General features: G+C 42.8%; 1 protein-coding gene across 7 annotated transcripts in view; it reads right to left on the bottom strand.

The window, feature by feature from the left end:
- Positions 1–18922, bottom strand: part of ESR1 (estrogen receptor 1) — a 276758-nt gene that overhangs the window by 30426 nt on the left and 227410 nt on the right. For 6 of the 7 annotated variants that reach the window (XM_029057453.2, XM_039911144.1, XM_029057452.2 and 3 more), the window contains exon 7: positions 18565–18698. In XM_029057453.2, coding sequence (XP_028913286.1) covers positions 18565–18698 — 134 coding nt within the window. Of the gene's footprint in view, positions 1–3797; positions 4045–18564; positions 18699–18922 lie in introns of those variants that run through there. The other variant, XM_039911146.1, reaches the window with a different exon arrangement.

Below are 18922 nucleotides of genomic sequence, written 5' to 3' on the forward strand. Positions count from 1 at the left end.
AACATCGTGGCACCACGAGCAGGGTTGACTGGGCAGAGTTCTGGAACTAAGCTTAACCACAAGAAGCGGGTAGGGCTGGAACATCTTGCCAATCTGGGTGGGTTGGACTCAGCATAGTCTTTGAAAAGACTCAGACATTAGAATCAGGGAGGCCTGGAACATCCTGGCACTGCAGCAGGGTTGGACTCATTAATCCCGGAGTAAGCTCAGCCACGAGAACTGGGTAGGCCCAGAACACTTTGGCCTCATGAGCAGTATGGGACTCAGCTCAGTCCAGTAAATAGGCTCAGCCTCGAGAACCGAGACGGCCCGGGGTACACTGGCATCACGAGCTGGGGTGAACACAGTGTAGTCCTGCAAATAAACTCAACCACAGAAATCGGGTAGGCCCAGAACACACTGGCATCACGAGCAGGGTTGGAACTCAGCCTAGTCCAGGAAATAGGCTCAGCCCCACGAGAATCAGGTAGGCCTGGAACATCCTGGCATTTCGAGTGGGTCATACTCGGCCTGGTCTTGGAAATAACCCTGGCCATGAGAGAACCGGATAGGCCAAGAACATCTTGGCATCACGAGCTGGAGTAGGAGTTGGCACAGTCCTGAGCTATTCAGGCACTGGGTGCAAAGAAGGGTTTGTCCATTAAGAAGACCTCCCAGTATGGGTGTCTGGGAAGCGGTATGACTGTGCAAGGTTTGAATTGGGGTCGTGGTCATTAGGTTTGTCTCCTCCACTGATTGACGCCCCCTAGCAAGAAACATTTTCTCACTAGAGTAGGAATTTGGAATCCTAATTAGAAACCAGAGAAATCCATCAGCACCCTTCCTGAATGCTGAGATCGGGACTTCAGATTGTGACTTTTTTTAAAAAAATGGTATTTGTTAAGTGCTATGTGCCAGACATTGCACAGAGCACTGGGGTGCTAATCAGGTTGGACACAGCCCATGTCCCACATGGGGTTCCCAGTCTTAATCCCCATTTTACAGATGAGGTAAATGAGGCACAGAGAAGTTAAGTGGCTTACCCGAGGTCACACAGCAAACAGGTGGCATAGCCTGGATTAGAACCCAGGTCCTCTGACTTCCAGGCCTGTGCTTTGTCCACTACGCTACACTGACTTGATCAACTGCTTTGGCAGGATCAGCAGGCCTGACGTTCTGCAAGTGAGGACCACCGGGAGGACATGGTGATCAAATTGATTAAGAAGTATGGGTAGTTATACTGGAGGCACTCTGTGAGGAAATAACGGTGATGTGCAGAAACAAAAATAAAGATTTAAAGGAGGAGGTCAGAGCCCTTCCCAGAGGTTAAAGCTATTCAGCAGGCAATCTCTGCATCAGTCAGATAGCTGTTCAGCTGATAACTCCACAGTTCAAAAGAGTTCAATGGGAGAGGAGAGTTTGCCAATGCTCTTACAGGTTAGGAATGCCTTCTGGGGTGGGGATTTGATTGCTCTGCATTTAGGATTTCAGAAATTGCATAGATTTACTGAAGTGGTAAAAGGGATATTCAAGCAGGTTTGGTGTTGACTCTAACCTTTATATCCATGTGGTATAAAAGTGATAGTGTGAATGAAAGCAACTTGCCTTGATCTTTTTTCTTATGGTATTTGTTAAATGCTTACTATGTACCAGGCATTGTATACGTTTATTTTCTGGGAGTCCCAAGTAGTAAATATTTGAGACGATGCCTATAGAGAGATGCTGTGCATATGGCTTTGGATGAGGCAGAAATGTGGAAAAGATTTTTTGAATACTGTCTATAAAGATGGAAAAGGGTGGGGAGAGAAAGGCTTAAAGTTTGATCTCCAGAAAGATACTGGGGGAGTGAATCTGGATAAAGGAGTCTGCATAGCAGGAAGGAATGAGGAGGTCAAATAAAGATCGTTGGGGCCAAAAAAACAAAGCAACTCACAGGGGAGAAATTAAAGTGCGAGGTTAGTGCCTTGGGTAACCGCCCCAGGGAACATGGCATCTTCTCATTTGCAGGAAGTTTTGGACTCACCTAAAATCCCATATATTAAAATATATTTTAAGGGTTAATTGGAAAGGGACTTGGCTAAGTTTTATTGACTTCACAATCTTGGGGAATTGTGATTTTATCACAAGTGGAATTTACTACAAACATTCTGACAATTTGTGTTTATACATTCCAAAATGGGGAGGGGGGGTTAATAACAGTGTAGAGAGTAGTCAGGGCAGAAGGGAAGAAATTATTCATTCATTCACTCAGTCATATTTATTGAGTGCTTACTATGTGCAGAGCACTGTAGTAAGTGCTTGGGAGAGTACAATAAAACAATAAGCACACACATTCTCTGCCCACAATGAGCTTATAGTCTAGAGGGACTGCAAGTCCTGTGTGGTGTCCCTGCTTTAGCACAAGGTGTATATGTAACAAGTAAGAATCTATGCTGGGATATGGGGCTAGTGGCTAGTGACAGTTTCCAATAGGGGAGAGGTTGGTAAGCTTGTGATGCTGTGAGCCAGTCAGATATCTGGTCATACATAAAGAAAAATGTCTGGATATCTCTATATATCTGTCTTAGCAATTGTGTTTCCTCTAAAAGGGCTGAGAAAAGTTTTAGGCCTCAGATCCCAAGGATTTAGGAAAGATAAGCAACATGGCCTAGCAGAAACAGGACTTGCTTTCCAATCCCAGAGTTTTCACTTGTCTGCTATGTGACCTTAGGTAAGTTACTTAACATCTCTGTGCCTCAGTTTCTTCATCTGAAAAATAGTAATTAAATTCCTGTTTTTCCTCCCTCTTAGACTGTGAGCCTTATGTGAGACAGGGTCTGAGTTCCCCTTGATGATCCTGTATCTACCCCTGTGCTTAATGCAGTGCTCAGTACACAGTAAACACTTAAGTACTATTATTATTTTAATAATAATCTGGAATATGTGTTGTTGAAAATTATTGGGAAATGGCTAGTTCAGATTTTACAATTGAGTCCAGATGTCTGATCCAGATAGGTACTTCTGTGTCTAATGATTATATGTTTAAGAGTGTATTTTCCTAGATTTTCTATCCAGGTTCAGAGGCCATAACAGAAAACTCTGACTTTCAGAAAGTTTCAGCACTAGTGGGCCACCTGGTCCAAGTGAAGAGACATTAGCATAATTTTGGTAAACTTGAATTCCTCAGGACCACAAGAACATTTTTGGTTTTATATAATTGTTAGGGTGATCTTTACCGACGTAGTAATATTTGAAGAGTATCACAGACCCTGCTGGTAATTAGTTTATGAAATCGTTGTATTGGTGTGCTTCCTGCCTACAGGATCAAGACTAAAGGGAAGAGAGAGGTGTTTCAGTTTAACAATTGGATATAACCAAGGGAGCAATTTGGTTCTGATAATTTCAGCACAACTTGGGGGATTGATCCAGCTCTAGCAAACTGTGTGCAACTTATTGATGAACCAGTCTGCTTCTAGAAAAGCCACCACCATCCATATCCCAGTGACAGTGGAAAGTTCACTACTGTAGGCTTATGCCCTCAGACCCAAGCAACCATCTTATGTCCAACCTGACTTACTTTTGTTCTTTGGAGTTTATTTATGGTATTTGTTGATTGCTTTGTTCCAGGCACTGTATTAGGACTAACACATGCTAATCAGGTTGGATACAGTCCATGTCCCACATAAGGCTCACAGTCTTAATCCCCATTTTATAGATGAGGTAACTGAGGCACAGAAAAGTGAAGTGACTTACCCAAGGTCACACAGCAGATAAGTGCCAGAACCAGAATCAGCTTGGACAAAGTGCTTAACAAATGCCATTAAAAAAAAAGAAGTGCCATAGCAAAGATTAGAACCCAGATCCTCTGACTCCCAGGCCTGTGCTCTTCAGGCAACACCAGGGGCCCTTCCCTAAACTATCTCTCACCTCCCCCCCTTTGTGTCTGCTGTTTTGTTACACCAGTTGAACAGTACCTGGAACTTTCCATTGGTCACTGTTTTCTCTGTGTGTGACGAGAGACACCTACTAATTTCTTAGGCAACTCTCCTGTCCTTCCCTCCTCTTCTTTAATGAGCATTTCTCTGGCTGTTGTAAAGTGAGAGAAGTAGACTCAGTGTCTTAACTCAGAAAGGAGCCATTTACACAGGCCACCTAGGAGTTATCAAAGACAGATGGAGCATTAGGAGGGCAGGTAGCCCCTTCTTCACTCTGACCCTGAGGTCACTGCCTCCTCCACATTCAAGTGGCTACTTCATCCTGGAAGTGAGAGCAGTTGGCTCCCATCCTAGGGAAGAATTGTACGCTGATCACATGAAGCTGAAAGCTGCCACATGAAAGCTCAAGTAATTAACCAGTATGAGTACCCATATGAACTGACTGAAAGCAGACAAGGAAAAATGTTTCAATTGCCCCTGAAAATGAGGCCAAATTGATTTGTTTGCAAAAGCCAGGCCCCCAAGATATAATAATATATCAGTGTAAGGGAGCAAGGAAGTTGGGGCCAGGTCACAAGTAAAGTAGGAAATGCATTAATAGCAGGCAAATAAACTCAATTCCACTAAATCTTGTGTTTTTACAATAATTCTGGCTTAAATGCCAAAGCAGAATTAAGACAGCCAACAGAACTCATCAGTCTGGATAGAGCATGACATGGTGTCAAAAGGAACTGTTTTGCATATACTTACCAGAAAGGACACAGTGTAAGTGTTCCCATGCTGGGGAAGGAGTGTGGCCTAGTAGATCGAGCAATTACTTTCTCCCTCCATCAAAGCCTAACTGAAGGCACGTTTCCTCCAAGAGGCCTTCCCTGACTAAGCCCTCCTTTCCTCTTCTCTCATTCCCTTCTGTGTCACCCTGACTTGTTTCCTTTATTCATCCCCCACTCACAGCCCCACGTATCTGTAATTTAATTATTTATATTAATGTTGGTCCTTCCCCTCTAGACTGTAATCTTGTTGTGGGCAGGGAATATGTCTGTTTATTGTTATACTGAACTCTCCCAAGTGTTTAGTACAATGCTTTGCACACAGTAAGCACTCAATAAATATGATTGATTGAATGAATGAAGACTTTAAATGGGGGAGAGTAATTTTCTGTTGGATAGGAGGAGGGAGGGCATTTCAGGCTAGAGGCAGGATGTGAGTGAATTGTTAGTGGTGAGGTAGACAAGATGAAGATATAGTGAGAAGGTTGGCAAGGTTTATGGGCTGGGTTGTAGTAGGAGAGTAGTGAGGTGAGGTAGGAGTGGGCAAGATGATTAAGTGTTTTAAAGTGCTCTGCACATAGTAATAATAATGTTGGTATTTGTTAAGCGCTTACTATGTGCCGAGTACTGTTCTAAGCGCTGGGGTAGATACAGGGTAATCAGGTTGTCCCACATAAGGCTCACAGTTAATCCCCATTTTACAGATGAGGTCACTGAGGCACAGAGAAGTTAAGTGACTTGCCCACAGTCACACAGCTGACAGGTGACAGAGCTGGGATTCGAACTCATTACCTCTGACTCCCAAGCCCGTGCTCTTTCCACTGAGCCACGCTGCTTCTCTGCGCTCAATAAATACTATTGAATGAATGAAAGCCAATGATGAAGAGTTTTTGTTTGATGCGGAACTGGGCAACCACTGGAGTGTCTTGAGGAGTAGGGAAACATGTCCTGAACATTTCTGTAGAAAAATGAACTGGGCAAAGAATGAATCATGGACTTCAGTGGGGAGAGACAGGAAGTCGGAAGTTCAGCTAGAAGGGTGATAAAGTAATAAAGGTGGGATTAGATAAATGGTTGGATTAACATGGTAACAGTTTGGGTTGGGAAAAGGTGGATTTTAGCCATATTGTGGAGGTGGAGCCCACAGGATTTAGTGATGGATTCAATATGTGGGTTGAATGAGAGAGAGGAGTCAAGGATAAGCCTAAGGTTATGGGATTGTGAGACACAAAAGATGATGGTGCCATCTACAGTCTTGGGGAAGTCATGGGGAGGTTAGGGTTCGGGTCAGAAGATAAGAAGTTCTGTTTTAGACATGTTAGGTTTGAGGTGACGGGAGGACATCCAAGTAGTGTAACTCCTGCATTTTAGGAGAACTAAATGGACTATTCTTGCACCTGATGGGCTGCATGGGTTTCTCAGATATATCATTTCCTCACTGCTTTTGAGTGATGTTTGATGGACTCAATCAATCAATAGTATTTATTGAATGATTACTATATGCACTGTGCTAACTACTTGGTAGAGTACAACAGAATTAGCAGACACATTCCCTGCCATAACAAGTTTACAGTCTGGAGGGGAAGGCAGATGGCAAAACTCTCATTCCTCTTCCACTCTTATTTTTAACATTTGAGTATTATCCCTACGGAATCTCTTTTCAATAATCCCTATTTATTTATTTTATATTATTTTTTAAGTGTTACTATGTGCCAGGTACTGTACTAAGGGCTGGGGGTAGAGAGAAGATAATCAGGTTGGGTACAGTCCCTTCACTGTAGGGTTCACAGTTTTATCCCCATTTTACAGATGAGGTAACTGTGGGATAGAGAACTTAAGTGACTTGACCAAGGTCAACAGCAGATATGCGGGGGAGCTAAGATTCATTCAGTCATTCAATAGTATTTATTGAGTGCTTACTATGTGCAGAGCACTGTACTAAGCACTTGGAATGTACAGATCGGTAACAGAGACAGTTTGCCCTTTGACGGGCTTACAGTCTAATCGGGGGAGACAGACAGACAAGAACAATAGCAATAAATAGAATCAAGGGGATGAACATCTCATTAAAACAATAGCAAATAAATAGAATCAAGGTGATGTACATCTCATTAACAAAATAAATAGGTTAATAAAAATATATACAGTTGAGCGGACGAGTACAGTGCTGAGGGGAGGGGAGGGGAAGGGAGAGGGGGAGGAGCAGAGGGAAAGAGGGGAAAAGAGGGCTTAGCTGAGGAGAGGTGAAGGGGGGGTAGAGGGGGTGCAGAGGGAGCAGAGGGAAAAGGGGAGCTCAGTCTGGGAAGGCCTCTTGGAGGAGGTGAGGTTTAAGTAGGGTTTTGAAGAGGGGAAGAGAATTAGTGAGGAGGGAGGGCATTCCAGGACTGCGGGAGGACGTGGCCCAGGTGTCGACGGCGGGATAGGCGAGAACGGGGGACGGTGAGGAGGTGGGTGGCAGAGGAGCGGAACGTGCAGGGTGGGCAGTAGAAAGAGAGAAGGGAGGAGAGGTAGGAGGGGGCAAGGTGATGGACAGCCTTGAAGCCTAGAGTGAGATTATAACTCAGGTTTCCTGGATCCCAGGCCTGGGCTTTTTCCACTAGGCTATGCTGCCTCTCCCTACCCAGTGGGAAGTGTGCTTCACTGGGCATGTCACAACTTCTTTGGACCTCAGTTGCATAATCTGTAAAATGGGAACTTACACTGTGAGCACCATGTGGAACATAGACTGTGTCCAACTTGATTAGCTTGCATCATTCCCAGAGCTGTCCTGGTCTTAATAAGCACACAGGAACCATCTTGCTTTCTGCTGCTCTACTTCATAAACTTCCAATCTCAAAACCTGCTTCTTGCTTCTTTGAATCAGAAGGCCTCCTTGAAAGTATTATTTCTTGCCTAATGAAAAATGACTTTTTTCATCATATGTAATTACTTTGGTACTGAGATATTTCAAAACATAACTGGGCAATGATTTTCTGCATAGTAAGGAAGAAATGTTTGGGCTCATTATTGCAGGAGAAAGGGCAAGCCAGGAACTGGAAGTAAAATAAGCATCAGTCAATGAAAGTCCATTCTAGGAGCCAAGCTATCATTTTACTCTTCCCTTTAAAAAGTTCAAAAAATATCATTATTGTATTTGTTAAGTGCTTACTATGTGTTCTAAGCACTGTGGCAGATGCAAGTTAGTCAGGTTGGGCACAGTCCCTATCCCTCATGGGGCCTATAATCTAAGTAGGAGGGAGAATAGCATTGAATAGCCATTTTACAAATGAAGAATCTGAAGCACAGAGCAGTTAAGTGACTTGCCCAAGGTCACACAGCAGGCAACTGGCAGAGCCAGAATTAGAATCCAGGTATTCTTATCCAAGCCTGTGTTCTTCCCACTTGGTATACTGCTCCTCAATAAACTTCCCAAATTAACCATCATGGAGCCTTAGCAGAGGAAGAAACTACACCTGAATAGTAAAATTCAGTCTCAGTGAGTATTGCTGGCGGCTAAAATGCAGACACTATACTGTCATTCTCTCCTTGGGATTCATAGCTCATAAAATATTTTGAACACTTTGGCAGGGGAAGAAGTAAGCCTAAAACATGAGCCCTTTTTTAAGAAGTAATTTAATATGCTGCATTTTAGCAAGAGAATAGCATGGCAAGGTTGGAAGAATACAAATGATGGCTATCAAACTCCACAGGGCCTAGTTCTGTCAATGGGAAGTAAGTCAGAGAAAGAACCCCAAGCAGGTATTGAGCTAGTGTTGAGGGACATTTTTGTTTTAGGCAGTCAGTCTACTGATCACCCAAAGGGTTTCCTCCCACAGTACAGTAATCCCTTACCAGGGTTGGGGGCAGGACTGATCTACGTTAAAGTAAGATGGGAGTTCAGTGGAGCCAGAGGGCAGGGGGAGATATTGGAAGGATGCCCAGAGTCATGATGTTCCCTTTTCCACTGCCCAACTCCAGTGGAAAATAAAGGCAGGATGAGTTATGGGGAAGAGGGAAGTGACCAGGACAAGGCGCTAGTGCAGGAATAGGGGTCTTAGGGAAGTGGAAGAGGTAAGAAATCATCTCCAGGGAGTCCCTGGGAAAGTTTTCTCACTGTCCAATGAAGAACATCTATAAGTGAGTGGGTATTTCTGTGCCTGAGCTAAGGGACAGGACCTTGGGCCGAGGAGAGCTGGAAGTTGGAAGCTGTAACGCTGCCAACTTGACTAGAAATTGGCATGGATGCATAACTAATGGGATTGTAGCAGCCTTTCACAGTTGCAGGAAATTCCAAGGACAAAGGGTGGACCTGGGGTTCGCTCCAATCCCAATCTTCGGATGATGATGATGGCATTTGTTAAGTGCTTCCTATGTGCCAGACACTGTAGTAAGCACTAGGGTGGAAAGGCAAATTGGGTTGGACACAGTTGTTGTCCCACGTGAGGCTCACAGTCTCAATCCCCATTTTATAGGTGTGGTAACTGAGGTGTGAAGTGACTTGCCCAAGTTTCTACAGCAGATATGTGAAGGAGCTGGGATTAGAGCCCATGACCTTCTGACTCCCAGGCCCGTACTCTATCCACTATGCCATGCGGTTTCTTCTAAAATTGAGTGGTGCAGTGAGGATCCCCCATCATCTGTGAGTGTGGCGAAGAGTAGTGGCCTATGGGCAGCTTCAGAGGAAAAAAAAGACAAGCTCCAAAATAAGGCTTGTGGAACTTTTTCCCCTTACAGATGAGAAAATTTAGAGGACTAAGAGTAAGTATTTCACCCAAGACCCATGACATTCAAGGCAGGAGAGGTATACAATTTTCCATTCACTAAATTTCCTGGCTGTGTTCCACATAAAAGTGGTCTTAAAGCATTTATACACACAAATGTTGTGGGCAAGGAACATGTCTACCAACTCTGTTATATTGTAATAATAATAATTGTGATATTTAAGTGCTTACATTGTGCTATGCACTGTACTAAGCTCTGGGGTAGACACAAGTTCATCAGGTTGGATATAGTCTCTGTCTTACATGGGGCTCACAGTCAAACTGTGAACTGTAAAGGAGAAGCAACGTGGCTTAGTGTAAAGAGCCTGGGCTTGGGAGTCAGAGGTCATGGGTTCTAATCCTGCCTCTGCCACTTGTCAGCTGTGTGACTTTGGGCAAGTCACTTAACTTCTCTATGCCTCAGTTACCTCATCTATAAAATAGGGAATAAGACTGTGAGCCCCACATGGGACAACCTGACTACCTTGATTCTCGCCCAGCGCTTAGAACAGTGCGTGGCACATAGTAAGTGCTTAACAAATATCATCATTATTATTAAACCCCATTTTAGAAATGAGGTAACTGAGGCACAGAGAAGTTAAGTGATTTACCCAAGGTCACACAGCAGAGATGCTCCTAAGCCCTTAGTACAGTTCACTGTACACCGTGAGAACTCAATAAATATCACTGATTGATTGACTGATGAAATGCTTGTTCAGTGGCAAATACTGACAATAAGCTTCCTATAAAGGGAAGAAACTTGGTGTGAGAGGATGCCCAGCCACAACTTTTCCTCTGATACAAGAGAAAACGTGACAACATGCCCTCCTGAGATTCTCTTGGCCTGGTACCGATTCTGAAAACTTCAGTGAAAGAAAAATGATCAGCCCTGCACGACTTTGGCTGAGCGGCAGAGGAGTTTTATATTAAAGAGCTTTCTAACATGCTCTTGCATCATGTGAGGGTTCCACAAAGGATTATTGCCATGTTGAGTGGCAAACCATTTATCAGGCTAAGTCCTTCAAGATGTCTCTCCCCATTCTGCTACTCAGATCACTTTTCTACAAAACCATTTGGTCCATGTTTCCCCACTCCTCAAGAACCTCCAGCGTTGCCGAAACTCTTCACCGTTGACATTAAAGCACTCCATCATTTTGCCCCCTTCTATCTTACCTCCCTGATTTCCTACTACAAGACAGCCCACACAATTCACTCCTCTAGTGCCAACCAGATCACTGTACCATGATCTCATCTGTCACGCCGATGACCCCACATTCTGACCCTAACTTTCAATGCCCTCCCTCTTCACATCCAACAGATGATCACTCTCCCCACCTTCAAAGCCTAATTGAAAGCACATGTCTTCCAAAAGGCTCTTATTTTCCCTTTTTCCACTTCCTTCTGCAGTGTCCTTTCATTTGGTTTTGCATCCTTCATTCAGTCATCTCTCAGCACTACAGCAATTGTATACATATCCATAATTTATTTATTCATATTAGTGTCTGTTCCTCCCCACTGTAGACTGTAAGCTTATTTTGAGCCGGGAACATGTCTACCAACTCCACTATATTGTATTCTTCCAAGCGCTTAGTACAGTGCTCTGCCCATAGTAAGTGCTGTACAACTGTGGGAAAGTCACTACACATCTCTGTGCCTCAGTTATGTCAGCTGCAAAATGGGGGATGAGACTGTGAACCTCATGGGGGACAGGACCTGTGCCCAACTTGATTTTCTTGTGTCCACTGCAGCACTTAGTACAGTGCCTGCCACATAATAAGAGCTTAACGAATACCACAATAATTATTATGCTCAATAAATATGATTCATTGGTTGATGATATCCTGATAAACAACTGCTTTATCTTGGGGAGTCATCTAGTGTATAAGTGGTTTAAACTATGTGGTCACCATCATAATAACAAGGGGATGGAATCAACCAAGAGAAAGGGTGAGACATTCTATGATCCCTGCTCCTCCTCTGTTCCTACCCTTCTTGCAGTGTCTCAGTGCCCCAGAAGAGCAGTGAACTGACACTCCCAGGACACCCCTGCACCTCCTCTCTATCCTCTAGAGGTGTGGGGGCTGGGGGCATATATGACACCCAACCCCCAAGTAGGCGGGACACAGCATTGTGTCCCTGCTAATCTCCTCTCCCAACCCAAGTATCCAGGATGTAGCATTGTGAGGCTTGCTAGGGCATGTGAACCTCGTGGGGAAATTGCTCAGATTCCTCCCCACCCCAACTTCACCATCAATTTATCTGCATCAAATTGCATCATATCATTGACAGATGTTCCAAACGAATCAGTTCCTGTATGCAGGAACCAGCAGAAGTGAGTGACTCAGTGTGTGGTAAATCAACCCCTTCAACTGGGTTAAGGACACTCAGCTAGGGGTACCCAGGTACCCCCATAATCCAATAAAAAGCACCTAGGCAATTGGCACCTTCTTTGTGCATCCCATTCAGGGTCTTTTTGAATCACTGACAAATTATGAAACTAAATTACATAAATGCTCTAAGAAAATGGGCTACAGATGCAGAGAATGGGCATGGAGCTAGAGCTGGAGTGAGAAAATATTTTGTGTGTTGAAAGTTGGCTATGATTAAATATTAAATAATCTTGTGAGTAACTAGTCTATAAGGAAAAATCTAAAAGCAAAACATAGCTTTTATTAGCTTTGGTATCACAGCAGAAAGTTGAAATGATAAAAGTCAATAAATGAAAAGTGTGAAAGAACAGCAAAAGATTGGCTGACTCAAAAAACCTGAGAAGTTTCTCTATAATTTCCTGCTTCACGGTAGAATGTCAGGAGTTGTCCCTTCTGGGCAGTGTCGCCCCAGTTCACCAATCACCACTTCCTTTATTTCCATGCTCTCAGTTCTGCCCTTCCCACTGCCCTTCTCATTTCTCAAAATAAAAATGAAATGTTATTGAGATGCACAGAATAGGAAGGGTGGAACCTGGAGGAAGAGCACTAAGGGTGTCAAGGAGAGAAGAGAGGTCATGGGGTTGAGTTGATGGACTTGTCTATCAGCAGACCAAATCAAATATTTGAATCTTCAGTAGTCTGAAAGCAGTGAGGGGTTTGGTCCTGAGAAGGGTAGTCTAGATTGTAAAGTTCTTGTGGGCAGGGATCCTGTCTACCAACTCTATTGTATTGTTCTCCCCCAATTGCTTAGTAGAGCATGCTGCACACAGTAAGTGCTCAATAAATACAACTGATTGATTGATAGGTCAAGGAAAGGAAAACTATCTGGAAGCATGCAGATGAGGGGAAATGAGTTGGGAGATAGAAGCTAGTGGGAGGTTTGTGAGTGTGAAGCAATTAAGGATGGGATTCAGTAATGAAGTTGAAATCAACATAAATTGGAATATTGGTGATGGAGATGCTAGAGGGCTAACCCAAGGATGGGTGGTAAGAAGCAAAAGGAGGAAGGAGGAAGAGGGGGAGGGTTGAGGAGGTCTGAAGAGAGACCAAGGTAGTGGTGGGAGCAGAAAACCCCTATTGGCCTATCTGAAGTTATAGGAAGGTGGGTGGGGGAGGGATTCTGATTATCACAGGGTCTGAGAATGAACAAAGTTTACTCCTGGCAGTCAAATAAATTCCTCTAAGATTCAGCCAGTTGTGCAATATTCCCTAAAGTCTCCCGCAGCCTACCAACTATTTGTTTTCACTGAATACCCTCTCTTACTCTAGCTTTTCTTTCCACTCTGACTCTACTTATTCTGAGAAGCCAGCCAATCACTGAATGCCCATATCTCAATCTGGATCTGGGGAATCTCCCCCTTTCCAGAGGGTGATCAGTGGTTCTTTGTCAATCAGTGATATTTACTGAGTAATTACTGCATGCAGAGCACTGTACTAATCATTGGGAGGGTATACTTCTAAGTAACTGGAATTTATCCCACACAAATACAAATACATAAATACCTACTCCCAAACCTAAAAGTTACCTTGTCTAGAAAAAGAAAGGAGAGAGAAAAATGAAGACTGGCAAAACAAAGATTGAGAAAAAAGAATGAGGAAAGGAACAATAAAAAAGAAAGGAAGAAGTGATATGAATAAGTAGTGAGAAGAGTTGAAAGAGAACAAGGAGTGTTCACCCACTAGTGATGGAGAAAGATTAAGTGAGTTTGTGGAAGTATAAGTGGTGTCAATTCTTAATTGGTGAATAACTTCACCATTGGTGGGAGAAGAAGTAAATGCAAGGATGGAAGCAAGGGAAGTAGACAGAAAGTGTAGGTTACATAACTAGATAACTAGTGTAGGTTAAACAGTGGGTGGGGGGAGAGGGGTAGTGGGGAAGAGATGGCCAAAGTAGCATCCATAAGACACTAACATTAATTGTAACAATTAATTATAACTCCACCTTATGTTATGTCATTTTTCCCCCGAAAAGCTTACTTCACATTTAAACATGACTGGGCTAGGGAGTTTACTTATGTTCCAATAAAGTTTCTCATTTGCCCAATAAAGCACAGCTTCAGTCTTGTTTTCTCAGTTACAACTGTGTTTATCATTCATATGTGGTATGAAAAACAATGGAACAAGGGAAAGACACTTAAATATTGTGTTCAGGAGAGTATGGAACAGAGGAAGAATGTATGCCCATAAAGGCCACGAGGCCTAGTGGAAAGAGCATGGGCCTGGGAGTCTGAAGATCTGGGTTCTAATCTAGGCTTTTCAACTGCCTGTTATGTGACTTTGGGTAAGTAACTTAATTTCTCTGTGCCATAGGTGCCTCATCTGTAAAATGGGAATTAAATCTTACTCCCTCCTACTTAGACTGTGAGACCCACAAGGGTCAGGAACTGTGTCCAACTTGATTATCTTTTATTCATTCATTCCTTAAATCATATTTATTGAGAGCTTACTAATAATAATAATAATGTTGGTATTTGTTAAGTGCTTACTATGTGCAGAGAACTGTTCTAAGCGCTGGGGTAGATACAGGGTAATCAGGTAGTCCCACGTGGGGCTCACACACTTTTAATCCCCATTTTACAGATGAGGTAACTGAGGCACAGAGAAGTGAAGTGACTTGCCCACAGTCACACAGCTGACAAGTGGCAGAGCTGGGAGTCAAACTCATGACCTCTGACTCCGAAGCCCAGGCTCTTTTCCACTGAGCCACGCTGCTTCCCATTGCACTTACTGTGTGCAGAGCACTGTACTGAGCACTTGGGAGAGTACAAAACAATAATAAACAGACACATTCCCTGCCCACAACTTTTATCTACCTCAGTGCTTAGAACAGTGCTTAGTATATAGTAGGTAATAAATACCATAACTTTAAAAAAAAGCCTTATTGTGACTAATTAGAGCCACTAGGTATGTGGATGTCAATACACTCTACCAATGTACTTCAGTTATGATCAGAAACACTTCTTTGGAGTAGAGGAGGCCGTATAAAGAATATTGGTTTTGGTGCCTGGAGAAATTATTTAGCACATTTTCCCTAGATACTGGCCTATCAAGAAGCATGCATTCTGTAAATATCAACTTCCCATGGCAACTTTCTCTGTTCCCTGCCTCCAGGGAAGATCAATAAAGTGTTCAGGATAGTAGGCCCTAGGGTGAAATTAAAAATTTACCAAATCCATTCCATTGTCCATTCAATGTTTTATTCGGATTATACTGTCTACAAATCCTCTTAGGTCTGTCTTCCCCATTGGTGTGTAAGCTCCTTGTAAGCAGGGATGAGTCATTTACTTATTTTCTACTTCCCAAAGTGATTAGCACAGCGCACTGCACTCAATGGGCACTGAATATTTTGATTATTACTTGGAATAATCAATGGTAAGTGCCATGGACCCTGAGGGAAAGAATTTCTCTGGCTGCCTTCCTGCCTGAAAGTTAGGGGTAAAAATGCACGAATAGCAGAGCCTCTCAGAGAGCTATTTTCTGGATTAATTTTAGGAACTGGCTTCTACAGGTGGGAAATATGTGGTCTGACACCTCAGCCCTCAAATGACAGTTGCTTTTCAACAAAAAGTGGTTCCATACCATGTGGCTGCCCGTGTGTTTCACTTGTTCTCCTTGACCCTGATTTTCAGGAACAGCATGAGGCACTTGGAGCAGTGTTCTGTAGCTGATCTGTTTTTCAAAAACACAGCTCTGTTTTCTAGTGGAAAGGTTCATTTCATTTTCTACAGGGCCGGCGGGGCAGAATCTGTTTTGTTATTGAGCCGGTGGAAACACCAGCGTCGTCCTTGATACGAGAGACAAGCTGTCGCCGTGATATCTCGGGAAAAAAGTTTGCAAAGGGTGTCAATGTACAGTATCTTCCATCTCCTATACAAACTTCCAACCCCTCTGAACCAAGGAAAGAAAAGTTCATAATAGCTCCTGCTTTCCCTTTGAGTGGGAGACAGTGGATGGAGAAGGAACAGAAGCAGGAGAAAAGTACTGTAAAATAAGGAAATGGCTTTGATCAGTATTAAAAGAATATGGGGCTTAATGAGCACTCTAATGAATGGATTTCTTAGAAGGAAAATTGAGGGTCAGCCTCAAGGCATGTGGTCAATATAAAACCAATAAAATCTTATCCTGCCTTTTGAGTATCTTTCCTTATTCTGATTAACCTAAAGAAGCTCTGGGTCAACAGTTCAATAATTCATACAAGGATCTTTGTGCCCTGATCAATTTTTTTTCAATGTCCCATACAAGAACATAAGATAGCTTCGGGTTTCTAGTTCTGAGCACATTTATGCTTCCTGTTTGAAGATCATTTCCTGGTTAAAGGGAAAAAAAAGAGCAGAACACTTCAAAAGCACGTTTAAACAAAAGTTAGCCAGATTGCCCAACACTGCCTGCCAGCGCGTCCATCTAAGGAGGTGCAGGTTCAGGCCCTGGCACTAGCTAGCCGAATGGCACTGCTCCCAGAACTCTCGTTCCACTAAAGAGCAATTGTGGAAGCTGGACCCTTCAAAATGCAGGACAAATGATCAAAATGAAAGGCACAATAAACGTGAGTGGGACCAAAACTTGATTGAAGTGGCAATCACTTCCTTAACGCAGATCAGATCTGTACACGTAACTTCAGTCCTCCACTGAGGTAATAGTGCAGATTTCTATTTAACAGGTAATAAATGGTCATGATTACCCCTAAGCAAAGTATGCTGCCTGTGTTGGCTGGGAGTAGAAATAGAAAATTGTTTTCCCGCATTCTGAAAGGGTTCAGGAGATGTGAGGAGGCATTGGTGGGGAATGGAGAGATATAAGGCAATAGAAAAAGGCGGCAACATGGAGGCATCTGCTGCATTTTTTAAACAATTTCACATTCTGAACTTTATGTAAATGGAGATAAATACCAGCTTTTAGTGTAGTATTAATGCTACCTAGTGAGTGGAGTGTGACCAGAAACTGATTGATTTGGAATTTTTGAGTTTCCTTTTACACAGAAATCTAAAGTAGAATAACACTGATCTAGAAAGTAAGAAATCAGACCATTTTGAATTGGATTGCTGACTTCTAAAAGCTGGAGATTTAGGGCTTGCATTGAAGTAGCAGATGTTGCAAGGGCATGGAAGCTAATTTAGACTGAGCCATCTATTTTTTTGGGGGGGGAGGGTTAGATGGTGGGGGAGGAGTTGGTGGGCACTGACCTGGAGTAACCTTTTTAGACAACCCAACATCCCTGCTGCCTCTGAGCTAAGCTTGCTAAAATGAATAAACTGTAGAGGATGGGAATTAGTGTTTCCATAGACAAAATGAAAAACACTCCTCCTTAAGATGGACTAATTCACTGAATTCCAGCCTTCTAGGTCCAGGTTCCTAAAACTTGTTTTCCTCTGGGCCAGCTATGCTTTTCATTGATTTTGATCAAGAATGGAGTCTCTCAAATTAGTCTTTATATTCATTACCAATAACTTGCAAAGGGAAACTTTATCAGGAGCATAAATTATCCTTTGACTTGTTCATCTAACCAAGTGGTTTGCTCTTGGTTTTTCAATCCTAGATATCCATATTGCTTTTTTTCCATTTAATCAATTCTCCTCCAAGTCACAAATGTACGTTCCTTTGATTTCCTCACAGTTGGCTCTTTCAACATAAATGCAATACTTAGAACAGAAAAATGCCGCAGCCAATTCCATATTCAATCCCTGACAGAGGTGACAGAAGCTCCTTGAAAGAAGCAGCATGGCATAGTGGTAGAGCAAGGGCCTTGGAGTCAGAAAGTCATGGGTTCTAATCTCGGCTCTGCCACTTGTCTATGTGACCTTGAGCAAGTCACTTCATTTCTCTGGGTCTCAGTTACCTCAACTGTAAACTGGGGATTCAGACTGTGAGTCCCACCTGATTACCTTGTATCTACTCCAGTGCTTAGAACAGTCCCTGGCACATAGTAAGTGGTTAACAAATACCATCATTATTATAATTTACAGCAAGTTAGCCGCTCTTCCTCGATAACCAATCACACGGCTAGGGATGTACCTTCCATATCCAGTCCCCCCCGCCCGTAGACTGAAAGTTTCTTGTGGGCTGGGACCATGAATCCCAACTCTGTTGTGTTGTAGTATACGTGCTTACTACAGTACTCTGCACAGAGTAAGCACTCAATAAATACCATTGATTGATTGATTGATCCGAAGCTGATATATATTACCATCAAAGCTATTTAAATCTTTCTTGAGTCACTCAACTTCCCTACCCTTTTCAGCTTCTACCCTGTTCTGGACCTCATATTCATGAATATAACCAAGCCCTTCTTGAACCTTTTCATACTTTCTACTTGCAACTTTAACTCACTTTATTTTTTAAAGTATCTTTTGTTTAACTTGAACCAACCATCTTCAAGCTTCAATGGGCACCCCATGACTAGAATTTCATAAAAGCAATTCTGTGTTTATTTTAAACATGCTTAGAAGACTTCCAATAATTTCTCCTTGCAGGTTTTACTTTTCCAAACTGAATAGTCCTAATCTTTTCAACCTAACCTCATCCAGAAGATTTTCTATCCACTTGATCATTTAGATCAAATTTATCTGTCCCTTTTCCAGCTCTTGTGTGTCCTGCTTTAGATATTGCAGCCAGAGTTCCTCGTGAGAACCTACCATTGATTCTATAATTTCCCTTTCTCACTTAAATGGAAGACTATCTGATTAAAAGATAAAATGACCATAGGTGACCCAGTGTTAAAGTTGTCCATGTTACCTACCAGAATTGAGCAAGATGATGGATTTGAGGCACACAAATTCTTCCCCCTGGAGATTCATCATGCGGAATCGGGAGGATGTAGCCAGGAGCATGTCAAAGATCTCCACCATGCCTTCCACGCATTTCCCCTGGTTCCTAAAATACAGTCACAGGTATATAAGAGAAGCGCTTTCATTCACAGAGTGCAGCACAAGATTCCATAGCACTCTACTGGAGTTGAATTTAATCTCAGAAATTTTACCCAGGAGGAGGAAAAGTTTATTTGAATTGCAATGGCAAAGTACTACATAAAGATTTCCATATGATTAAAAACGTAATATCAAACCTTTATATTGATAATTTATCAGTTTCCACAGTGT

The sequence above is a fragment of the Ornithorhynchus anatinus genome, chromosome 2 (genome assembly GCF_004115215.2).
Source record: "Ornithorhynchus anatinus isolate Pmale09 chromosome 2, mOrnAna1.pri.v4, whole genome shotgun sequence".
Classification (NCBI taxonomy): Eukaryota; Metazoa; Chordata; class Mammalia; order Monotremata; family Ornithorhynchidae; genus Ornithorhynchus; species Ornithorhynchus anatinus.